General features: G+C 35.5%; 1 protein-coding gene across 1 annotated transcript in view; it reads left to right on the top strand.

Moving 5' to 3' along the window:
• LOC145691853 (alpha-tocopherol transfer protein-like) overlaps positions 1-21,887 on the top strand; it is an 86,806-nt gene that overhangs the window by 41,254 nt on the left and 23,665 nt on the right. Inside the window, exons 3-4 of the mRNA XM_081767165.1 lie at positions 10,578-10,740; positions 18,703-18,952. Coding sequence (XP_081623291.1) covers positions 10,578-10,740; positions 18,703-18,952 — 413 coding nt within the window. The remainder of the gene's footprint in view (positions 1-10,577; positions 10,741-18,702; positions 18,953-21,887) is intronic.

The raw sequence follows: 21,887 nt of genomic DNA, 5'->3' as shown, positions 1-21,887 counted from the left end.
GTTATGCCGGTTAGGCTAAAGGAGACAGTGATGGTGACTAATGAATGAAATGGTGGAATGAAGAAAATGGGAGGAAACGGGAGAACCCCGAGAAAATCCACGCACACGGTGTTTGTCCACCACAAAGTTCACTTGGCTGGGTCTGGGATCAAACCCGGGACCCCAAGCTCCAGAGGTGAACCCTCTACCACTGACATGAGCCACCGCGGCTCCATTGGTCCTCGTACTAGCAGATTAACAGCCTCCCAGCTCTTGATCTAAGCACATTTGAAATAGTCACTGTAGCGTGAAATGTCTAACAGAGGATACACTATCTCCCTTTAAGCAAACACATATACAGTAAGTTTAAGTTCGCCCTTAATTTTCCTTTGATAGACTTGACTTTAGAGATTCTCTCTGTGTATGGTTTGCCAAGTGTAAATTTTATGTCGTGTTTTGAGTCTAGATAACCTTGATTTATAAACCTTCATATGTTTAGACCAGATAAAGACCTAAGAGTGAAGTTTGCGCAAAAACGTATTTGTGTTAGGCTTAGTGTTAGAGATTTTTTCTGCGTATAGCTTTGCCAACGTAAATATTAGGTCATACTTGACAGGTGTGTCAATTTAAAGATTTTTTAAGGCTTGCTTTGTATTACGTATTATACCAAGTCTGAAGTAAGCTTGTAATCAAGGAACTAGCAAGTTTGCTCTTGGTTAGATATGGGAATGTGTAAATGTAAGCTTGTGGAAGTTTACAAACTCTACGTTGAAGACTTGGGTAAGGCTATTAATAGTCTGGAATGCTTTTAAGGCTGATTCTGTATAGACGTACAAAAAGTGTGACACATATACTATCTGCTACAAATGATATACGCTCTAAAATATATAGCAATAGACACACAAACATATACATACAGTATATTTAACAATAGAAAAAGTCCCCGTTGCAATATTAAGCCTATGGTGCAATTTTTCGGTTATCACTCCTCAAGGACATAACCAATCAGCGACTTTTACTCTGAAATCTAACGCTAGGTGACAACTATTATCGTGTAAAATTTGGTGGCTGTAAATATGGTTCGTTAATTATAAAGGGAAAACTCGAAGTTGGTTCCACACAATACAATAAAGTAGATTCAAACGAATATTTCAGTTTCCAGTATACAAGACAGAGAGTCTTCAGTGTTTAAAGCAGGCTGTGTATTCTTTTTTTATTCATACGGTTGAACTAGAAACAAAATTGTAGAAAATTGTAGAAGCGGAACAAGTAAACAAAAGTAACTACAAAAGGAAATAACTAAAGTATACTTTTTCTTTTGTAGTTATAGTACAAATTCGGTATAATGGAATTTCTTAATTCTAGCAACTAAAAAATTATACTTGAAAGCTCCTTAGATACAAAAGTGAAACATAAAGAGCAGTACTTATGGGCATCATTAATAATTTTCTTTCCTGTATTATTTTTTTAAAAGGTACTGTTGAAACTCTTACTCTGTACAGTCAGTATTAATCTAATGAAGAGTACAACTGTTAATAACCTGTTGTGTTGTGTGCACCAGCAGTTCTATGCACAAAGATAAGTGTAGCAAAATTTTTAGTTGGATCATTTAAACTTGGGATAGGCATTTAATACACGTTAAACTGTCTTAAGAAACAATTTCTGTATATCATTCAAATGTGTCATTAAAATCCCAAGCAAACATTACTGCGGGTTTCGTCTCGAGAAAAGGTGATTTCTTTTCTTTTCTTTTTTAATTTTATACAAATTTCTCATTTATTTTATTGTTGCCCATACTTTAGCATTTCCATCAGTTATTGGCCGCTAAATATTTTAACGGCTCTGTAATAGGGTTGCCATATTTCAGAACTGAAAATCCGGGACGCTACTGAACTACGAGAATCTTCGGAATGCTTAAAATGAAAAGAAGTGCTACACACTAATCTACTTTCTTCCATTAGATAGAATTGTTCAAGTATTACGTAATCACATTTTTAGTCATTTTAGTATACCTCCTCCTTCCTAGTTAAGCAAAGGTAAGCAGATGATTTACCCCCCTCCTCCTGTAAGCATTTTTTTTTTTTTTATTTCTTAGGATCTGTTATGTTTCGTAGTTTACAGAGTCTATTTTACCTTGTTCAAGGTATGATGTTTCCTTTCACATGTTTTGTCAGTTCGTGTTGTATCCTTCTTTTATTATTTTTTTTAGAACGGTTAATTCATTGGCAATATGTTCTGACGGCGTTTGTTATCTTCAAACAACTTCTCTCGTTGAATTTTTTACTATAATATTCTCTTCCTTTCTTCTTTCCTGAAATCCGGTACGTTTAAGTGTCCCGAGAAATGTTTTCGGGACCGCCGGTCACAAATCTTGATTCCGTGACGGTCCCGGATTTTCTGGGATGAATGACAACCCTACTCTGTAAGCTATGTTGGAAGAACTGAAAGAGGCGTGTGGCGAGATTCCAGAAGTCACTTTTAGGCACTGAAAATCTCCAGCGAGTAAGCAAATTGATAGAAATCCTATCAATAATTCTTACAAGGCAAACTGCGGTACCCGATACCACGTGTTGCCTACGAGATGAGACGGGACAGAATTTTTCTGACGAGATACGAGACAAGACTGAGCTTTCCAATAGAAACATATACACTTGTCGAGCCGAGATAATGCTTTCATAACACGGTTTCAAGACCAGACTTCCTCAAATCGCATCTAGTGGGCAATACTAAATAGTACCCATCACGTACTGAGATAACGTTCACAAATCCTAAACGCACAAATCCTAAAAGATAAGGGCATAAGTCGTAAAAATATGGGCAAAAGTCTTAAAAGTATGGACATATGTCCTAAATTATAGGTCTTCTGCAGTTTAAAACTTGTGCCGCTTAGAACTTACGGCGTTAAGAACTAACGCGTGCATGTTCCAATCACATGCTTTAGTTCTGAAATTTGCCGCCACCCCACACCACACAGACCTGCAAATTTGGAGTGGAAAATAGTTGCTACAATGCTGTTATAAATGCAGTTATTTCGAACATTATTATTATTATTATTATTATTATTATTATTATTATTATTATTATTATTATTATTATTATTATTATTATTATTATTACTAGCAGCGTTCACCCCGCTTCGCTGCGGTCACCCCGGAACGCAATAAACTTTGTTACTTAGATAATTTTTACTTTTTCGCTTTCAAGTGATATGATAAAAACCATAGTAGATTGCAGTAAATGTTAACATTATATCGCCTGTCATTTATGTTAACCCGCCCCGCTTCGCTGCGGTCACCCCGGAACGCAATAAACTTTGTTACTTAGATAATTTTTACTTTTTCGCTTTCAAATTGCAGTAAATGTTAACATTATAGCGCCTGTCATTTATGTTAACCCGCCGAGTCACACGGTCATGCGGGTTGCATATAAATACGTTTATTTTTACCTATGATGAACTAATAACAAAGGATTTGTACGTATGGACACCTGAATGGTCAATTATCTCAAGACACTGGTAATTGAAAATTAAAGTGATATGATAAAAACCATCTAGGGTCCAAATCCTAACAACCCCCCAAAAATGAAAGAAATTGGTTCAGCCGTATTAGCGTGATGAGCGGACAAAGGATTTTGTACGTTCTCTTTTATATATATAGATTATTATTATTATTATTATTATTATTATTATTATTATTATTATTATTATACAATTATGTATGAATTATATAAATAACATACTTCGTTGAAAGAATGAATTAATTCAATTTATTTCTACAATGCAGATTATTTTAAAATATAAACTCCGTCAATAAGATAAAAATTGACTTCGCAAACAGGTAGTCCAAGTTTCACCAAGAGGGAATATACCAGGCCTGTCCATGAATTGGCTCCCGGAGCCGAAGCGAGAGCGAGCACGAGCGAGAGACAAGAACAGGTGAGCACAGGGGCTGGTAGTTTCTCCCCTTCCACTGCATCCGATAAGTGTTGCCAACCACACATGATGGCAAAAAACCTACGGCCAAGCCTGGTCAGAAATTCGCACGATGTTGAAGCATTGAGCAGACGCAAGTTTGAAATATGCAGGTGTGCTCTCCCCCTCCCCATTTCGAAAGCAGTGACGCGAAAACACTGCAGGAAATAAAATTGGTACGTTTTTTGATCGAGGAAGACGCATGATAGAGGTTACAGTTAGCGTTAAAGTAACTAACAAATGAACAAGAAAGAAAGAAAGAAACTAATATTAAACATGTCAGCTTACAGACGTAAAAACGACTGTAAAAATCAGAAACGAATTGTTTCAGGCCTTTTTAGCTTGCTTACACAATTCGTGACGTTGTATTTCATCAGCACTCGGTCTGAAATTATCACTCGCTTCACGTTTGCTAAGTTGTAAACGCCTTTCGTTGCTAGATTGATAGCAGAACGACGGGAGGTAGAAAATAATAATAATAATAATAATAATAATAATAATAATAATAATAATAATAATAATAATAATAATAAGATCGTGTTCGAAATATGCATAATATCTGCTTAAGTTCTGCCGTAAATTGTCACTGGATGCTAATGTAGGCAAAGAAACAGAGATGAGGAACAATTCGAAAATCAGATTATTTGAGTAGATTTTATTCGAAAATATATTATTCAATTAGAAATCATCCAAATAGTCTATACTTATTAGATTTCCGTAGCTACAAAATATAAACATTGTAATAGCTTTTATAACTTACCACAGAAATCCGAGATTGTAGACAAAGGTCCCAAAAGAAAAACACTTGTTGCACATTCCCAAAAGTTCGAAAAATGCAATCACATTTGCCGAAGCGTACTCAAATATCTTAACGCCACAAGAGACAAATGTCTGACAGTAGCAAATCAAAATTCAAACCAACAGAACACGAAAACGCACAAAGAGGCCGAATGTGTATAAAGTTAGAAACACAGAAAAAAGAAAATACACTATAAACACTAGTAACTGACAAGTGTTTTACTTCAAGCATTGTTCTCTGAGGCAGATGTACCGCACAATTTCTTCGTAAGTGTCTCTATACGAGGTGATATTGTTTGCACACAGCTTAGACGTAACAAACATTCCAGGTGATGGTTGGACAACGAACTTCTCTGGTTTGATTTCGTCAGTCGCATTTTTGAAAATAATTGCTCACACACATACGTCGAACCAAACATTGACATAATATTGGCAGCATTTCTATGCAGTCGCGGAAATCGACATCGAGGGAAATTCCTATAGAACTCTTGTAAATTGCTTTTCTGATGGAATTTCTCTTTAAATTCCCTGTCGCACACTAAGTCTATAAGTTCCAACTGAACATCAGAAGGAGCGTCTGCAATGTTTGTAGAGAATGGGGTGGCAAATACCCTGAAGCTCATCTCCAAACATTTTATGTCCTGAAATCTGGTTTCAAATTCGTCCTTAAGGCTAAGCAGCAAATTGCGGTAATAAGTCAAGTCAAGAAGTTTACCGGATTCTTGTAAGGTGCCTAAGCTGGGAAAGTGAACCAAAATATTGTTTTCAAATTGCTGCGCCCAAAGGGATAGCTTCATTTTGAACGCTTCGACGCGATCGCACATATTTGTAATTAGCAGATGTTGACCCTGCAATGAGAGGTTAAGAGCATTGAGATGAGTAGTTACGTCTGCCAAAAACGCAAGGTTGCATCTCCATTGGTCGTCTTTCAGTTCTGGCACGGAATGATCGTTCATATCGAGAAACATATCAATGTCGTTTAGTAACTGAAAGAACTGGTTTAACAAGTTCCCACGGCTCAGCCAGCGCACCTCTGTATAATAAGGTATGTCTCCGTATGCACTGTTTAGGTCTTCGAGGAAGGATTTAAATTGGCGATGTCTCAGTCCATGTTTTCTGAGGTAGCTGGTGGTACGAACTACAACGTCCATGACATCGTTCATCGTTACACTCTTTGCACACAACTGTTCCTGATGCAACATACAATGAATTCCTCTGATATCATGCAACACCCCAAGCTCTTGGAGTTTTAGTTTTAGTCGCGCCACAAACCCTGCTTTCTTCCCAACCATAGCAGGTGCCCCATCGGTCGCTACAGAAACCAGTGCATTCCACGCAAGACCTGTATTTTCGACACTTTCTTCAACACACGCAAGAATGTCAGCGCCCGTTGTGGTGCCCTTCATAGGTACTATGTGCAACAGTTCCTCTCGAATCTCCAGATCACTATGTACACCACGAATAAAGATAGCAAGCTGCGCAGTATCTGTAACATCCGTACTTTCGTCGAGCGCCAGGGAAAATGTAATAAACGTTTTCGAAAGTTCCGATAGCTGGCTCAAAACATCATCTGCAAGATGTTCTATGCGTCGCGTAATAGTCTGTCGGGAAAGTGGAACCGATTCGAACTGCTGTATTCGAGATGGACAAAAGTCTTCTGCTGATATTACTATACACTCCTTTATTAGGTCTCCGTCTGTGAAAGGGCGCAACAATCTCGCAATATGCAACGCAATTTTGTAACTCACCCGCACAGAGGCTTCACACGTTCTCTCCCCGTCTTCCATTTCCGATGCGGCCTTGTTCTCTTTCAACTTCTTCAGTTCTTCTTTGCGAAGATGTCCTTCAAGTTCCCCGTATTGCTCCACGTGATAAGTATTGTAGTGACGTTGAAGGTTGAACTTTTTAAATCCGTGTAATGTTTTAAAGCACACTAAACATTTGGCTACACCGTCTTCTTCGACAAAGAGATAATCCTCCTCCCACTGCGTGTTGAACTTAAGTGTAGGTGTAGGGCCGCGTCGTTTCGCCATCTTACCGCTTTCAACTCTTTACAACGACTGTGCTCGATACTGGTCTCTATAAGCAGATGTACACAGGGGGAGTTAGTGGCTAGATAACTAACGTATTATGTATGCAGGTGCCAAAACTGGAAGCACGGATGATAGTAGGCTGAGCATAAGTGGCACTAGTCGCTGTCTGCTATACATTAGTAAAGCTGTTTTATCATGTACTTAATCTTTACTACTACTACTACTACTACTACTATTATTATTAATAAAATAATAATAATAATAATAGTAATAATAATAATAATGCATTATTATTATTATTATTATTATTAGTAGTAGTAGTAGTAGTAGTAGTAGTAGTAGTAGTAGTAGTAGTAGTAGTAGTAGTAGTAGTAGTAGTAGTTATAGTAGTAGTAGTAGTAGTAGTAGTAGTATTCGGACCAAAAAGGGATGAAAATGGGGATTGGACGAATTTCATAACGAGGAATTGCATAGCTTATACCGCTCACCTAATTGTTAGGGTCATTAAGTGCAGAAGGTTCAGGTGGGCAGGCTATGTAGCTAGAATGGAAGAAATTAGAAACGCTTTCATAATTTTAACTGAAAACCCAATTGGAAGAAGACCACTAGGAAGACCTAGGCGCAGATGGGAAGAAAATATTGAGATGGATCTTGCAGAAATAAGAGTAGAGTAGAAACTGGATCCAGTTGGCTAAGGACAGAAGTTAGTGGAAATATTTTGTAAACGCGGCATTGAACCTTCTGGTTCCATAGGCCATAAAGTTAGTTATTATTATCTAAAATAAATGTTCAAATGTTGTTAAGAGACAATTACACAGAAGAACTGAGTTCCGACCAAACACTAATATGCCGGAAGGAAATTCCAGTGCAGTCCAGCCCACTTTAAGCGTTATCCGTGCAACCCACGTTTCATGTTCAAGACATTGGGAATAAGTGTTCGTATCATTCAGTTGGAACGTTTCCTTCCGAGTTTATGCTGTTACAGTAGGCCTACAACATTGTGACTTTCAAAATCAGTCAGTAACTATCGAAGAAAAACAAATGTGTAGCTTTAGTCGTTGTATGATTTAACATTCTTTTTCACTTTTAACAAGCCACCGGCAAGCAACCAGCCAAAGACAATATATTTTTCCTTATTAAAAAGACACTCCTTGTAAAAAAAAAAAAAAAAAAAAAAAAAAAAAAAAAAAAAAAAAAACTAATTGTAGGCACTAATGGTCACTCTTAAAAATGGAAAATCTCTTTGGCTCTCTTAATATTTTGTTTGATTCTTTGGGATCAAAGTAACTTTAAAAGTGGAGTAAGAAATACTATTCTTCCTATTAATAGTGTAATAGTGGCTTCTAATCTCCACAACCAACCCCTTGCTAAGCCTATTCGTACACACATACATGCATAAGCTAATTTTCTGGAGATAATACTTAGATAATTGCAAACAAGTGCTACAGTATTTTTTTTTCTTATCAACAGATTATCTCTTTTCTTAAAAAGCGAAACAACATAATATAACAAACCCACACTCGGATTAAGAACTTGATAAGAAAACTGGTTTTCCATTGGGCAAACTAGCAAGTTTTTATAAATGGAAGCGATGGTTTGGTTCCACCACATCCTTCTTTAACAAAAGGAAAGAGAAAAGAAGAAAAGGAACGTACATAGTTTATCATTTGATTGCTGTTACAAGTTTGTGTTGTCTATAGTTAACGGTTACCACATTGTAAAAGACACTTTACACTAAATGGCAATCAGTTACCATACATTCATACATACTTTTTTTTTTATTTGGTGGGCTAGTGATTACCGCCAAGGTTGACAACACTTCCGTTCCTCGAAGGACGAGACCCGAAGATTCACGAAGCACGAACAATGGTATTTGCACGTAGGATGCTCGTGAGCGCTCACGAGGAGAGTTTCCACTATCTGCTCGCCGTGGCCAGGGCTGGAATATACTATTATTTACAAGTCGAATTTTGTCAATGGACTGTGCAATCAGAAATATGCATTTATTTATCAGAAAAATTAAATTTTTATCTTGTATTTGTGTCGTAGAAATATTAACAGTAAATATTACCGAAATAATTTTTAGATGGAGAACTGTACTCGCCGTTGCCGAATAAATCTGTACATTCAATTCTTAGAAACCTTTGCTGTTTGTTAATTGTGAACAGTTCTATATATATCTACTTTGTTTGGTCGTTCCTCAATCAATATATATGAATATATCCTAAAGTACACTGAAAACGCCAATAAATAAAGATTACAAACTTAAATGTTTGATAAAACATGGCGGTATTCACTATATATACTGTAATATTCTTGGCTTGGACCTGATGGTAGCGCCACAAGAGATTATTAGGATTTGTGTGTTTAGGACTAATACCGTGTCCCCATGCACTGCAGTATGCAGATGGCAGCTTCCCTTGTCTTCGTTTCGTGGTGAACATAGCACCTAACATAAAAACTTTATACTTATAAAAGAAAAAGAACTAAATATTCTTACCTTGAGGTCTGAAATTTAACGCAATTATAAGCTGCTGTCTCAATAATAATTGTGACGAATAATATCTTAGTATGTTCTGCTGAACTGGAGTTAGACCACAAGACTAGGAGATGGCAGGATATTTGTTAAATTTCAGGATAAGATTTCAGTATTACAAAGGGAAATCCATGCAAACGATCAGTGAAACGGTGTCAGTTGCGTAAGCTTAGGAATGTCCATCATATTATACATATCAAATGACGGAAGGAAAAGTCAGCTATAAGTCTACAGGGTGACCACCATAATGTAAGTCTGTCCACAAACACAGAACAAAGTGTGCTGTCTCAGCTATTATTAACTGAAACTTGTGACTATAATTTTCTTAGCTAGGAAGGTGATAATTAGTACCGGTATCAATGTACTCTACACACCTGATGGCATTTGACTAAGAGTAAGGTATCCGCAAGTAACTTTCCAAGTTGTTGACACCTCTCCAAAAATAACGTTTAGAATGCACACAAAGGATTTTCAAACTAATTCGCAAAGATTAGGAAGATTTTCTAAACTGTTTAATAACTGTGAATGAAATCTCGGTACAACTATTTGATCCTGATATACAAGGAATTAAGAAAACATGGAAATTATCTCATCACCTACTCTAAAACAGCTAAACTGCAACAATATTATAGCAAGACTATCCATGGCTTTGGATTGATTATTTTAACAAAAGAAACACTGACCAAAGCTTATAACCCACTGTATTTGAAATTGTAATATGTAACGGTTTCGGATATATAACATATCCTTCTTCAGACACTATCGAACAGATTTATGTCCGATAGTATCTGAAGAAGGATGTATTAGATATCCGAAACCGTTGCATATTGTAATTTAAAATACAGTGATTTTTAAGCTTTGGTCAGTGTTTCTTTTGTTAAAACGATATTATGTTATCACTTCTTCTGGTACCTCAGTTCCTTGGAAAGATAGGAAAACTTCCCTGATGACCGGACGGTACAACATATGATGGAAATTTTTTCGCATAGCAGATTCCAGATTACTTTCGTCATGGAATGCAATAATTGGTTAAGCGTTGACAAAAGTGTATGACTGTCGCCGGCGAGTACTTAGATCAAGTATTGTAATTTTCATGCATTTTCTTTTGAAAGTGACGCACGTTATCGGACATTTCAATCATACCAATCTAATATCACCGATGACGTAGGAAATTTGGGGTAGACTATGTTTTTAATATACAGTTTTAGTACTTATATTTAAGATATATAATTGATTATATTATACTTTCCTTATTTTTCAGTCACTGACAACATATTGCTCACTTTCCTACGACAGTCAAAATATAGTCTGGAGAGGACGAAACAAAAACTTAATGATTGTATAACAATTAGAACACTTGCTCCTGAGTTAATCCAGAATAGAGACCTCCTTGATGACAAATTGATGCGAAAAATTGAGAAACAGTAAGTAGTTACGCACTGAATGTATGCAATTACTTTCAAATAATACGAATACGTTTCCAAAACCTACAAGGTGACTTGAACCGCTGCCTTCTATATTGTGTTACTTGAGAATTCACTGCTGACGGCCGAATCTTCGTAATACCAGTTTTCTACTTTACTAATAATATTGTGGGTTAGTCTCGACTTGCTATTTATAATCAGTGTTCGAAGATTGAACTAAATTTCCCAGTCTAGGGAAATTTGGTACTTGCAATTAGGAAATATGGGAAAAGCTATTTTTTTAAAGTAAAATGCTGGAATCCAATTACATTAGTTGCATTGGAATGCAGGTCTAATTTTATAACTCTGTTTCCCCTTCTAACTTCCATTGAGAAGAATTGATAAGTCTATATTCTCTTCAGTTTCCTTTGAAGTCTTTCTTCTTTGAGATCTTGGTGCATAATTCTATCGCTGTCCCCTTTCATCTGTCACTATGAAAGATGACATTATTGAGGAAGTGGAAAGTCAGAGTTCTTATTTCAGGTGGAAGCTAACGCTCTCTCTATGGAATAATACATCTCCTTTCAGAGCCCAAGGGAGTCAAGCACAATTGCCAATATTGTGAGGAAAAGAGACGTTAAGTTTGTACGGTATACTTAAGTACATTTTTTTTTTATTATATTATAAGACTTACAATATTTGGACGTTCATCTTTTAAGCTCAGAAAGGCGCTTCAGACAAAGATCTTAAAAACACAATATGTTGAAAATGACCCAAAATGGACTTGATTAGTACGTATGCTGAACACGCCATATTTCTTATCTGTGATTTCTCGCTGTCCTATGCTTATTAACACCTGAAGAGTTAGTAAAGTAATCATAAAGTGACATATTTTGAAGGAGTTTGGCTTACCAAAAGTCTTTTATATATTTACCCTGTCTGTCCATGTGGCTGTCCATCCAATTATTAAATATCTCAAGAACTATTTGATGAATCAGCAACAATTTTGCCCAGAATGTAGAGGTTCAAAAGCAAGAAATTGTGACCGTTGATAGAGGTAATTTAGACCAGAAGTGGTAAGAAGCATACATTTTCGATTTTAACGTTGATCACTATAGAGCGAAACCTGAAATAATAGCTAGTTGCAGTTTTCTGCAATCTATAAAGCCTCCAAGAATACATTTCGTGTCCGAAAATCCATTTTACTGAGACTGGAATGATAGAAATCCACTACAAATTCTGGTTCAGTATCATAGGCGGCGCCACAGTGGATGCAGTGGGTGCAGCTGAACCCACATTAACTTCGATTTTTAGATTTTCTACAATAAACCTTTCTATTTTGAATATTTCTTGTTTCCTATGTTTGGATATATTTGAGTGACTTCTTAAGTTACTTGCTTCATACCGTGTTTTTCTCTTTTTTTTTCCGGTTAAACTTAATAGGGATGATTCCATTCCGGGACCAAGTACCTGGGGAAAACCTATATATCGTCTGAAAGCTCTTGCCAAGAGAAATACGAAACCGTTTTCAAATCACGGGCAAACTCGCAACCTGACCCTATAAGGAGCCAGTTTTTGGTGTTTTTGACCCTATGTATTGCATATTCGACAGAAGTAAAAATGAATGTAGCGATGCATCACGTGTAAGCGCCTGAATCCATTATGTTATTTTTTGGTTCATTGCTAGAACGTAACTCGGTCAAGGGTTTGATAATATCGCTTTGCACCCAGACATACCTATTTGGTCAGTATTGCCAACCAATTGTAAATACAATGTGGCAAATGGTTTCTGCACCACTGGATGTATATCCATGAAACGTGGCATAAACATCATTCGTCACTAGAAAAATATACTGTGGACTATTCCTCTTCCAAGGAGCCCAGTTTGTCAGTATTGCCAACCAACTGTAAACATGAGAGCGTGTAAAGCAGGTTTCGTATGATGAGACGTTTGGTAATGTGTACTCCTATGTTCAGTATTGATATTGATCTACACAAAGCAAAAACGGTAAGAGATGGAGTGCAGCAGGTTTAAAATCGATTTAGCGATTTTAGAACTGATATCATCTTAGAAGCCTATTAACCCTCTATTGAAACCGGAAGTGACAAAAATAAACTACTTCTTGTTTTAACGTTGCTCGCTACAGAGGAAAAACGTAATAGATTGGACATGAATACTTTAGGCTCTGAAAGGAACTCCATATAAAGGTCTTAAAGATAAAATACGTCCGAAACGACCAAAAATTGGTCTTGATTCCCTTGTGCTCTGAATGCACCACTTGTGTCTATATAACAGTTTCATTTACATTTCCATCTCATAACAAAAGCTTTCAGTAAACCTTTATCACACCAACTTACTCACAGCCATTAGGAAATCAACTGCTCAAGAAACTCTTGTAGCAATGACAAATGATTGTAAAAGAAATGGAAACCTACGGTATGCAGCAACGAAACAGACTTAGCTTCCAATCGAGGAAATTTGGTTTTAATTGTCATGAGGACCACTAAGGTGAAATAAATCATAAAGCACGATAACATCAAGTGACTAACTTATAATTTTAATGCTGACGGCGATTACACCTGGAGATATTTAAGTGCTGGTATTAAATTTACTTGCCTATCAGACTACAGAAAATACTTTCATATTGCATTAGACATTGAGTGCGTATATTAACGATTGAAGGGCTGATTTGGAAAGAGCTCACGTACCAAATTTGAAATTATACAGAAGACATTTTTTAAAACAAATTTGAAATTATACTGAAGATTTTTTTTTAAAAAAATACGGTTTTAAAAAAGTTTTCGTGCCTTGTTTTCCAGATTACATTAGTAATTTAGATGAGTATGTGGGACTACAAACAATCTAAATTACAGTATATAGTCTCTGGAACATGACATGAAAACTAAAAGGAAAAACCTATCCTGCAAAATTTCGAATTCTTTACGTGAGCCCCTTACCCAAATCAAGCCTTCAATTGTTGACTCTGATTCTCTATATAAAGCATGTTAGAGATTATTACAATTAATACATAACCTTAAGTTTATGTGAGCATGCTATGGTTTTTAGTTATCCGATCATTCCCTAGAATTTTTTTATAGTTTACACTTGAAATAAACTGGAGCGAAACATCTGTATGACAGTTTAGTTCTACCACCAGTTCTAGAGAATATGACAAAACTAGCTGAAATGCCTGCTCTTTGCATGGGAAGGATAAATCTATGAAAAATATTTGAAAAATATATATGTGAACCCTCTTTTACATCTTAGAATGCATATTTGAATGGCAATTGAATGATACAACCTCAGATAATTTTCAAAAATGCATTTCAAGTGGTTCAGTCGTCATTTTTTAAATGAAAAATTTTATATATATACTCCCTCCACTAGAGTACACATTTCGATCAAAGTGTACTCATAAAATCTCAAAACTCTATTTAAAAAAAACATGGCTATTAAACGGTTCAATTTTTTCATTACTTTTTCACCTTTATGGTTAGAAAATGATACGTTAAAATATAGAAATTGCCCTGTTATTATCTTTAGAAAAGAATTTTAGAAAACATTCAAACACATTTTAACTTATTTCTAATACGAAGTTTATCTGTCTAAATTAGTTTCCTTATCTAATTTAAACGAATCACGATGTCTCTATTTTTGACATAAATGTTACACATCTACTCCCTCAGAAAATACACTTCAAAAATTCTAAAAGGCCTAGGTCTCTTCTCTACACTTATCTTAAATTGTGTCAAGCCAACTGACACACACACACACACACACACATATATTATATATATATATATATATATATATATATATATATATATATATATATATATATATTGAGCATACATACATGCAAACATCCAGATATATACACTATGTGATCAAAAGTATCCGGACACCTGGCTAAAAATGACTTACAAGTTCGTGGCGCCCTCCATCGGTACTGCTGGAATTGAATATGGTGCTGGCCCACTTTTAACCTTGATGACAGCTTTCATTCTCGCAGGCATACTTTCAATTAGGTGCTGGAAGGTTTCTTGGGGAATGGCAGCCCATTCTTCACGGAGTGCTAAACTGAGGAGAGGTATCGATGTAGATTGGTGAGGCCTGGCACGAAGTCGGAGTTCCAAAACATCCCAAAGGTGTTCTATACGATTCAAGTCAGGACTCTGTGCAGGCCAGTCCATTACAGGGATGTTATGGTCGTGTAACCACTCTGCCACAGACCGTGCAGTATGAACAGGTGCTCGATCGTGTTGAAAGATGCAATCGCCATCCCCGAATTGCTCTTCAACAGTGGGAAGCAACAAGGTGCTTGAAACATCAATGTAGGCCAGCGCTGTGAGAGTGCCACACAAAACAACAAGGGGTGCAAGCCCCCTTCAAGAAAAACACGACCATACCGTAACACCACCACCTCCGAATTTTACTGTCGGCACTACACACGCTGACAGATGACGTTCACCGGGTATTCGCCATACCCATACCCTGCCATCGGATCGCCACATTGTGTACCATGATTCGTTACTCCACACAACGTTTTTCCACTGTTAAATCGTCTAATGTTTACGCTCCTTACACCAAGCGAGGCGTCGTTTGGCATTTACCTTCGTGATATGTGGCTTATGAGCAGCCGCTCGACCATGAAATCCAAATTTTCTGACCTCACGCCTAACTGTCATAGTACTTGGAGTGGATCCTGATGCAGTTTGGAATTCCTATGTGATGGTCTGGATAGATGTCTGCCTATTACACTTTACGACCCTCTTCAACTGTCGGTGGTCTCTGTCAGTCAACAGAAGAATCGGCCTGTACGCTTTTGTGTTGTATGTGCCCCTTCACGTTTCCACTTCACTATCACATCAGACACAGTGGACCTAGGGATGTTTAGGAGTGTGGAAATCTCGCGTACAGACTTCTGATACAAGTGACACAAAATCAGCTGACCACGTTCGAAGTCCGTGAGATCCGCGGAGCGCCCCATTCTGCTTTCTCACGATGTCTAATGACTATTGAAGTCGTTGATAATGAGTACCTGGCAGTAGGTGGCAGCACAATGCACCTAATATGAAAAACGTATGTTTTTGGGGATGTCCGGATACTTTTGATCACATCATCATCATCATCATCATAGGTATTTTGCCCTTACTGGCAGGTCACTTGCAGCAGCTGAGAAGCTTCCATGCTCCACGGTCCTCCGCTAACCTCTTCGTCTTCACGTATGATCTTTATGTTCTTATATCATCCATTAACTGTAGTCTTCTTCGCCCTCTGCCTCTCTTCCCCGCTACCATACCCTCTATGACGTCCCTCATGATAAATTTCTTCTTAGGCAATGTGTCAACCAGTTTTTCTTCCTCTTCTTAACAATATCCAAAAGTGTTCTTTTCTCCCTCACCATTTCTAACACCCACTCATTCGTTTTCCGCTCGACCCAACTAATTTTTTCCATCCTTCTCCATACCCTCATTTAGAATGCTTCCAGTCGATTTCATCACTTTTACGTAATGTCCACGTTTCCGCCCCATACAGTGCAACACCCCACACGAAGCATTTTATTGGTCTTTTTCTCAACTCTCTATTCAAGGTAGCACAAAACAGACTTTTCTTCCTCCTAAAGGCTTCTTTCGCCATTCCTATTTTTGCTTTTATTGCACGTTCGGACTTCATGTCACTACTAAGAATACTACCCAGATATCAAAAACTATTCACTTGTTCTGTTTGCTTCCCTCCCACTTTTATATTTGACACAGACCTCTTCGTACCAATCACCATTGCTTTTGTCTTTCTAACATTTATTTTCATCCCATATTCTTCAAAGCCCATCCTCAGGTTTTCTAACATTTTATTTGATCACATAGTGTATGTATGTATAACGTCAGGGTTCAATTTATAATTTACTGGAAAATACTTTCTGTTCAAAAACTGTACTCATAATACTATTCAGACGACTTTAATTATCCTTATAAAAACAGTGGATCAATTTCAATTTAACTTTTTTTTTTATCATGTCTTCATTCACATCTGAAACTAGTTACAAAGCGCTTACCATCACACAAATAATTCTGAAAACTAACTACAACGTTAGCATAGAAAATGTAGCAAGCTGTCAAGAAGTAAAATGAAGTTTATGTATATATCGTTGTTTTCATTCCCTAAGGACTTACGTGCAATTAAATGAATGTACCATTTTGTGATGTAAGAGAATAGTTTATCTAAAACTTCGTTTGGCGAAAGTTGTTAGTGGCAACTTTGAGAAAATTTATTCCTGAGAAAGTAATTTTAAAACTTTAGGGATGACTTTGAGAAAACTTATTTCATGAAACTATGAATTTTCATAAAATAGAGAGACTCTTTGGTTTTCATATCTGAGTGAATGCTGCTCATTCTAATTTTGGAACTACGTATAACTTAAATTTTTTTTAAAAAAAAAATACGAAAGTAAACACTTTTAATTAATACTCAGTATTATAATTTCGGCAATATATCATTGCATTCATCAGACTTTCAAAATATGTCGAAAGAAGGCCGCAACTGTAACACAGATTATTAATCTGTCTGATTTTATATTTATTTAAGATTTAGAACGCGTATCAGTACTAAACTGCTAATCCTTATTTTTCTCTACCTGCAAATCAGTACTACTGTATTCTTGTAGTACTGATGAAAACATAGAGTATGCTGATTCTAGGTCTGGAATTTTCCATTGAGCAGTCAGACTCAAGCAAACCTTCATTGTGTAAAGACCCAACCATCTCGTGGAGCCAGTTTCTGGCATAGAAGTTTGTTTTAGTGTCACAAAGACTAGCTGTTTGACACTTCTTACTTTTCTTCTTCTTCTTCTCTTATGATGGGCTATTTTAACCTAACTTGCAAGTGGAATAAATGTTCATTTTTTGTTCCGTAAACTTTACACGCTGTTTATAAGTTTCCTAGTTTTTATTTATGCACGAAACCACACAGTATGAAGGATGTATGTGACAGAGAATAGGGAAGCAGGAGGCAAAAAAATGTTATATTCTATTGCTTTCTTTTTCGTACACAATTTTATCTCCTTGGAGTCTTCATGCTCCAGACGAGAAACCTAATTAGAATGTGATTTTGAGTTTAACGTCCCGTTCAGCAGCGAGGCTATATGAAACGTGGACCTACTGATTAACGTGGAATCCGAACCACATGAGCTCCCGCCGGAAATCGAACCCGAGTCTCCTATGCCAAAGGCGCGTACGCTAACCGCTTAGCCACGAAGGAGCTCCAGCCTAATTAGAAATATTTCTTTCTCAGTAAATAATATATTGTATGGCAGGATGCCGAAAATTAAAAAAAAAAAAATCTATCGTTGTGAAAATTTTTAGTATATTATAAAGTCCATTAAAGAAAGTCTGGGAGCAGATAATCATATTATTGCTGCTCTCAATATTTGACGGAGAGAGGGAAGGTCTGAATATTTTATATATTAAAAACAATAAAAATCTAAGATCATCAATAACTAAGATCATTGACTCCCATGTATACAAATATATTCATAAGTCAAACTATAGACACTGTGGAGTAAAATGCTTTATATTTGGTGAGTTTCTGTCAAATAAAGCTTACGTAAGATATTTCAAATTTGTCCACCTCTCCGAAAATCCCGAAATTTACTCCCCATACCAGGATTGTGGTGCTTCAAGGGACTGGGTTGTGAAGATTAAATGAGAAGGTGATAAAGCTTAGACTTGACTTTTCGAAAAGTTATTTAAAGAGAGAATTCTGCAGCTAAACTAGGTTGAAACTTATATCAATGAGTTTCGAAGTCAGAGGGTTGTATAATTTAAAAACATTCTCTATAAATCTTATTTGTGAACAGTAGACGAGCTAGCACTTAGACTACTATAAGATAAAAAAGGTGAATGGTTGATTTTGGGTCAAATAATTCATCTGATTTGAGAATTGTGTTTCATTTAAAGCTATTGTTCTTCTTGTAACATTTTCAGACCAATGTGTATTAGTCCTCGATTAACAAGTGAAGGCTATCGTGTAGTAATAATCGGTTATTCAAGAAATCCAGAAGATTTTGACTTTAAAATATCTTGTATGAAAATAGCAATGGGAATGGACGTTCTAATGGAAGAAGATTCTTTTAGACTTGGTCTAATTATAGTGTATGATGTGGCCAATTTTCAGCTCGGACATACATTAAGAATGACGCCTTCGGATGTACAGAAATATGTAACTATGGCTTTTGTAAGTATCATAGTAATAATTCAGTAAATAAACTTTTTGACAAGTAGCTCTTTAATACTTAATGCCTTGCAAACGTGGTATTTTGCGCCTGATCTCGTAGGTCAAGTGACAAATTTCACATTAAACTACATAACTGATGGAAAAAAAAAAAATTTAACACAAATCAATCATATAGAAAATAGCTTCTGACACCCAACACAGCGTTTACGTTAACCTAGATCTGCTCTGTTATTTAATAGTACAAAAAAAAAAGAAAAAAAAAAACTACTAAAGCTTTAGTAAGCTTTGACAACTGATTTACTAAATAACATCGGCTGGATTACTGATGATGCAATTATAGTATTTAAAATATACTCTTTCAAGATGTGTGAAAATCTAATTCAAAAATGTCCATTTTTACGAAACCTCTGGATATTTAAATGGAATGTGTCGTTCAGTTCAGGACGCATATCGAATTCTTTATTATTATTATTATTATTATTATTATTATTATTATTATTATTATTATTATTATTATTATTATTATTATTATTATTTTCACTGTAAGATAAATTTTGAACTTCGCATGCAACCTTGAAAGGTTGGAATGATAAATATGAGAAGCATTTCTTCTTCTCCTTGATCTTTATAATGAGTTAACAGAGTTAACAAAAGAATTTGTCGTTCCACAGAAAAAAAGGAAGCTAATTCAAAGATAAGATTGGAGATTGTTTAACCAGCGTTATAGTTAAAAGAGATTTCGTATTGCTACTTGCTACACAAAAATACACAAATATGACGTAAACAAGAAATTGAAGAGCAATATTATTCATTTATCTCAGTGAAGTCAGCAGAAGCTGATGACTATGCTCGAGCTCGTCTACCCTTTCATTAATATAATGATGTCGAAAATAAATTTTGCTTACATATGGTAAGTTCCACATATGATCTCCGATGTTATGGCATTTTTTATATATATATAATTTATCCCAAACAATAACTATTGTACAGTCATGTTCAATGAACTTACTTTCCAGAAATTCTATATTTATTTTACATGCGATTTCAATAAATTAGTTACATAGTGTATTCTTTATCCCTTTGATATCTTTTACTTTAATATATGCATCGAAATTTGCTATCTGTGAGGTGGGTGAAAAGAAAATGAATGTTGAAGGTTTTTTTTTCCTTTCTTAAAGATTACTGAGCTCCTGCTTAGCCAAATTGTTTGATTTCGATGTACGTGGTTCCTGTTTCTATTCCTGGTTGAAGAAATGTTATTTTTCGATATTTAACTCAGTATCACGAGGCACGTGTAAAGTTAAGTAAATTAAGATGTAGCTAAGTCGGGTTTCAGAAAACCGCAAATAATGCTTGATAGGAATCGGTGAACTGTTCACACATCACCCAGCTGAACGTGCGCCTTCATACCGGCCACAGCAACTCATAGATAGATATGATTTGTATGTGTGTTCTTCTTTAACATGGAATTATTAGTTCTATGATGTTTTTGAGTGTGTATATATATCTACGGCACAGGACTATGCTCATAATTTATTACAAAAGTGAGCGTTTTATCGTAAAAAAAAAAAAAAAACTCACTCCTTCTTTGCTTTTTGTTACATATTTACTTAAATTGAAGACAACAGGAGTTGTGTCCGTATACGATATTATGTATAGTAATCACATTATAGCTTACAATAAAATAAAGCAAATAAAACTTTAAGTGGTCTATTACTATGCTAATGTATTGAAAAATAATTATCTTACTTAGTTAATGATTGATAAATATATAATGGAGCCATAGGATATAGTGTAGAAGAACATGGTGTAACACGACGGAGATCTAGGTATACGACGGTAGTTTCAGTATAAGGAAAGTTCGGTGTCATAACACTTTTCTAACAATAAAATTATATTTGTATAAAATTACATTTAGATAAATAATAACATATTATTCATGATCAGCGCATAGAAAATTATACAAAAAATACAATAGAACATTGTGATACTAATAAACAAAACTTATGCATAGTTTCAGGCTCTTGACATCAGCATTTTAATCATATTACACTACAGATAATTCAGATGTGTATGTAATTCTATCATTTTCATGTATTTACTTTTGGCTACTACTGCAACATAAAGGATATATATTACTGTACATATCTTAGTAAATATTTAAAGGTGACAAATATCAAATTAAATGCATGTTCAATGGTATGAAAAGGACTTAATAAATTATGGTTTGCATTATTGCACTGATAATGTCTTCTATTAATCGAAGAAGTATACAAAAATATTTTTCCAACATATAACCTCAGATTGTCGTTCTCTTATATCGTAACATAAGAAATCACATTTCAAGCTTTTTTATCCATATTTGTACTGTTTGAAGACAGACTACTCCATTTTCTACAGTTAGACATGGACAAACAGCATAAATTCTATCGAAGTGAGTATTATATAGCAGATAAAGTTTATATATTGTGTCTATATACGAAAATACAGGTATTGATATTTAGTGACTGAAACCGGACTCCTGTCGCTTTGTCACGTGTCTAAAATAAATAATCTTCTAAGTTGAAGAAACAAATTTGATTGTTTTTATAATAAAAATCTTATTCATACATTTATTTTATTTGTCCGATTGAAATTGAGGCAAGAGGAAAAGGAATATACATTTGAATATACAATAAAAACATTACTGGACTAGGCTAGAACATATTTTAAGAAAGTTCTTGTGTTCCTTTTTTTTTTTTTTTTTTTTTTTTTAACGAGGAAGTAATTCCAACTTGTTACTTAAGCATTATTGTATTAAATTATAAGTTGGTTTTCGGAAGATATGATCTTTGATATGTTAGTCTTCATAAATTAACTTAATGTTTCATAGGTTGCAGTGTCCAATTAATATTTTCAGTACAATACGCAGAATAAGTAAAATACGTAAAATAAT

The sequence above is a fragment of the Thermobia domestica genome, chromosome 8, assembly GCF_964235325.1.
Source record: "Thermobia domestica chromosome 8, izTheDome1.hap1.1, whole genome shotgun sequence".
Taxonomy (NCBI): Eukaryota; Metazoa; Arthropoda; class Insecta; order Zygentoma; family Lepismatidae; genus Thermobia; species Thermobia domestica.
This window is presented reverse-complemented; position numbering and strand designations above follow the sequence as displayed.